The sequence below is a fragment of the Nicotiana tomentosiformis genome, chromosome 9 (genome assembly GCF_000390325.3).
Source record: "Nicotiana tomentosiformis chromosome 9, ASM39032v3, whole genome shotgun sequence".
In the NCBI taxonomy this organism is placed as follows: Eukaryota; Viridiplantae; Streptophyta; class Magnoliopsida; order Solanales; family Solanaceae; genus Nicotiana; species Nicotiana tomentosiformis.
The window spans coordinates 31031873-31036436 of NC_090820.1; the positions used below are offsets into that span (position 1 = coordinate 31031873).

General features: G+C 36.3%; 1 protein-coding gene across 1 annotated transcript; it reads right to left on the minus strand.

Annotated features, from left to right (window-relative positions):
- Positions 1-1056: 1056 nt before the first annotated feature.
- LOC138898550 (uncharacterized mitochondrial protein AtMg00810-like) lies at positions 1057-2316 on the minus strand. The gene has a single exon (XM_070184625.1). The coding sequence runs from the start codon at positions 2314-2316 to the stop codon at positions 1057-1059; it is 1260 nt and encodes a 419-aa protein (XP_070040726.1).
- Positions 2317-4564: the final 2248 nt, after the last annotated feature.

The following is a 4564-nucleotide window of genomic DNA, read 5'->3' on the forward strand; positions in this document are numbered from 1 at the left end:
AACAAATTTAGCAGCACGTATTATCTGAATTTGTCTTTATCAAATCGTTTTTCTTTTACATATCATAAATGAGCTATAACTATTTCTACAAGATATTTAATATATGATCAGCAACTAGCATGTCATCAAGACGAGCATGACATAATTAAGGTATTTTTTTGTAGATTCTTTAAAGTACGCTAATTATTAGCAAAAACTCAATATGAAGATTCTTTTAAGTTATATGCGCTTTTATTAAATCTGTTATTCTGGAGGTAATTAATTATGATTAACAACTAGCTAGCATGTTATCAATAAAACGAGTATGATATAGTTAAGGTACATTATGTATATTCTTGAGCAAAGAGAACTAACAGTAACAAGCAACCAATAATTATTTTATTTTTCTTTTTCTTTTTGGGTTCAAAAGTATACTTTATAAATGATTAGCTAGTACAAAAGGATATTTTTAGCCCCATTGCACGTTTTTCTCTGTCCTCTAAACTTCTTTCTTTAGCTAAAATTGATCTAATTCACAACTAGCTCAAGTACTAAATATTTACAATAATAGCGTTTCGGGCTTTGTCAGAATTTGGCACAATATTCAGGCCATGTAATTTTGTAAATTCTAATTAAGGCCAGCAGACAAGGGAGAATAAAAAGACGAAGAAAGAGATGGAGAACTGTAGATCATTTCCAGTGAAAATAAAACCTTACATATACTTTTTCCATTCTTGATCTGCAATTATTGTCTTTCTCCAAATTATTTGATTTAAACAGAAAAATATTTTTCTCACTATATAAAGCAAGTAGTTAATTAATTTCCTCGAATTAAAAGGCTAATAGGTTGTTAACATGTCTGAGCTTCTCATAGGGATCGAGAGCAGAGATGAAGAGAGAAGAAGAAGAGAAGAGAGAGAAAGTTCACCTCATTTTCTTAACGGGTAAAAATAAAATGTCTTGTACACCCTATTATAATAAACTAGCGGACCTATTACACCTAACTATCAACTAACAACTTATATACACCTTCTAGAACAGTACTAGTTAAATAGCTTCAAGTACAACTATACTAAGCTAATGATTTCTACACTCCCCCTCAAGTTGAGAATGAAAAATATTTTTCATTCCCAACTTGGATACTAGAACTGCATGTTGTTGGTGTCCTAAAGCCTTTGTTGAAATGTCAGCTGGTTGCTCATTACTTCCTATGTGTGCAGTCTTGATTAACCCCTCTTGAATCTTCTCCCTTATGAAATGGCAGTCAATTTCTATGTGTTTTGTTCTTTCATGGTAGATGGGATTTGCAACAATTTGTAAAGCAGCTTTGTTATCACAATATAACTCCATAGGTTCTTTAATATCTACTGCTAGTTCCTTCAGTAAACCATTCAACCATGTCAACTCTGCCACTGTATGTGCCATACTTCTGTACTCAGCTTCAGCAGAGCTCCTCGAGATAGTAGTCTGCTTCTTTGCCTTCCATAAGATAAGAGAACTCCCCAACTTGAGGCAAAAACCTGTAATTGACTTCCTGGACATGGGACATGATCCCCAATCTGAATCACAGAATCCCTCAACTCCCTCTGCACTATTGCTTGACATGAGAAGTCCAAGTCCAGGTTGATCCTTGATGTACCTCACAACATCTAGTGCATCCTCATAATGAGACTTCTTTGGAGCATGCATAAATTGGCTTAGACATTGTACTGCAATGTCAGGTCTTGTGATTATCAAATACAGAAGCTTGCGAACCAGTCTTTGAAAAAGACTTCTGTCCTCCAAGACATTGTCATCAGTATTCCCATTCACAATCTTATCAAATTTTGTACTTGTAAGTTTCAAGTTTTGTTCTATTGGAGTCTTCTTGGGCTTTGATCCTGAGAATCCTGCCTCTGAGATCATCCCCAAGGCATACTTCCTTTGAGACATAAAATTGCCTTCTGCTGATCTAGCAATTTCAGTTCCCAGGAAGTATCTCAATTCTCCAAGATCTTTCAGTTTGAAGTTTTGGTGCAAGGCTGCTTTTGATGCATTAATCTCCTCTTGATCATTACCTGTAATAAGTAAGTCATCTATATAGACAAGTATAAGAACAAACTTTCCATTAGTTATTTTAGAAAATAATGAGTAATCATGTTTGCTTTGATGATATCCAGACTTGAGAAGTGCTTGTGTTAGCTTCAAATTCCACTGCCTAGAGGCTTGCTTCAAGCCATAGAGGGATTTGAGTAGTATACACACCCTATGCTCCCCCTGGCTACCAAATCCGTGAGGCATAGTCATGTAAAATTCTTCATGTAAATCTCCATTTAAAAATGCATTATGTACATCCATTTGGTAGATTGGCTATTTTCTAAGTGCAATAACTGCTATAACAGTCCTCACCGTGGTCATTTTGGCCACATGTGTGAAGGTGTCATAAAAATCAATCCCTTTCTGTTGGGGATAACCCTTTGCTACCAGTCTGGACTTAAACCTTTTTACTGTACCATCAGCATTGTACTTAATTTTGTACACCCATTTACATCCTATAGAGACTTTGCCAGGAGGTAAATTCACTACTTCCCAAGTGTTGTTTTGTTCTAATGCTACAATCTCAAGTTTCATAGCCTTGATCCACCTGTAATCTCTAACAGCTTGGGAAAATGAGGTTGGTTCAATGTCAGAAGAAAACGAAGCTAGGTAGGATTGAAAAGTAGGAGAAAGATGAGAATAGGAAATGAACTGATGTATAGGATAAATGGATGAAGTAGAGGCAAAAGTAGAAGGTATGGTGGGGGGGGGGGGGGAATGCACATAGTCAGTCAACCATATAAGAGGTTTAGAGACCCTATATGACTTCCTGACTTGTGTAGGAGTGGTAACTGGGATACTACTTGTGTCTGGAGATACATTATAAGTATTAGATTATGACTCAACAGGAAAAGAAGGAGCAGAAGAGGAAGAATACATAGGAAAAGAAGGAGAGTTAATAGGAGAATCAGAGAAAGTAGCAGGTGAGTCTGCTGACTCATTTGAAGGGTCAAGTGCAGTGACTTCTGGTTCAATATTGGTAGAGGGTGCTGGTTCTATGTTGGAAGGAGGAAAGGTATCTGGGACAAGGTGATTAGGATTTGGATCAGGGATAACTAAGAATCTGTGTTTAGGGTGCCTGAAAAGAAAGGTCTCTTCTTTGAAAACAAAATCCCTACTAATCATGAATTTGTTAGCAGAAATATCATATACTTTATATCCCTTTTGTGTTGGTGCATACCCCATGAAGACTCCAGAAATAGATTTAGGATTAAATTTATCATGAAAATTAGTCTTTGTGGCATAGCAACGACACCCTATTGTTCTCATGTGGTCAAAAGAAGGTAGTTTTCCATGGAACATCTCATAGGGAGATTTTCCTTGTAGAACAGAACTGGGAAGTCTATTAATGATGTAGGCTGCTGTTAAAATGCAATCATCCCAGAATTTTAAAGGTATGTTGGCTTGAAATCTTAAAGCTCTTCCTATTTCAAGAAGGCGTCTGTGTTTTCTCTCCACAACTCCATTATGTTGTGGAGTGTGCACACAACTGCTTTGGTAAATTATTCCTGTGGACTTGAAGAGATTGAAACAAAGAGTGTTAAAGAATTCATGTCCATTGTCTGACCTGAAACATTTGACAGTGCTACCAAATTGGTTTTCTACTAGTTTAAGGAAATCTTTCAAAACAATATACACATCACTCTTTAGTCTCAAGAGAAAAGTCCATGTCATTCTAGTATAGTCATCAACAAGAGTTAGGAAGTATTTGAAGCCATTATAAGTACATACTCTATAGGGTCCCCAAACATCCATATTGTCACGATCCGAAATTTTTACCTTCGGACCGTGATGGCGCCTAACATTTCACATGCTAGGCAAGCCAACGTTAGAATAATATTAACCAATTTTTAAATAATTTTTAAATTTATTAATAACAAAGAACAATTGCAGAAGTAAAGTCTGAAATATAGTGAATAATCCATAAAAATAACGGTGTCTAAATATCATCCCAAACTTTGGTATCACAAGTGCATGAGCTTCTAGAATAATACAAATAAGGGTCTGAATAAAATAAAGTTATCTGTAAATAAACACACAGCTAAAGTAAAGTAGACGGGGACTTCAGAACTGCGGATATCGTGCAGTTATACTTCAAGTCTCCTCTGAGTAGCTGAAATCTGAGCAAGTCTATGGTGCGCCGCTGGGACCAACTCCAAAATCTGCACAAGAAGTTCAGAGTGTAGTATCAGTACAACTGACCCCATGTACTGGTAAGTGCTGAGCCTAACCTCGATAAAATAGTGACGAGGCTAAGGCGGGTCACTTACATTACATGTACACAATATTAATAACAATAACAATAATAGAAATAAATCAAGTAACTCATTTATAATAATTGAACCCAATTCAGCAGTCATAACCAAATATCATTTCCATCAATTCGGTTGCAGCGTACAACCCGCTCTCACAATATATTCACATTCAATTCTGTTGCAGCGTGCAACCCGCTCTCACAATATATTCACATTCAATTTTGTTGCAGCGTGCAACCCGCTCTCACAATATA

Excerpts from the sequence above, each read along its gene's own strand:
- LOC138898550 (XM_070184625.1), bottom strand. The coding sequence starts at position 2,316 with ATGGATGTACATAATGCATTTTTAAATGGAGATTTACATGAAGAATTT.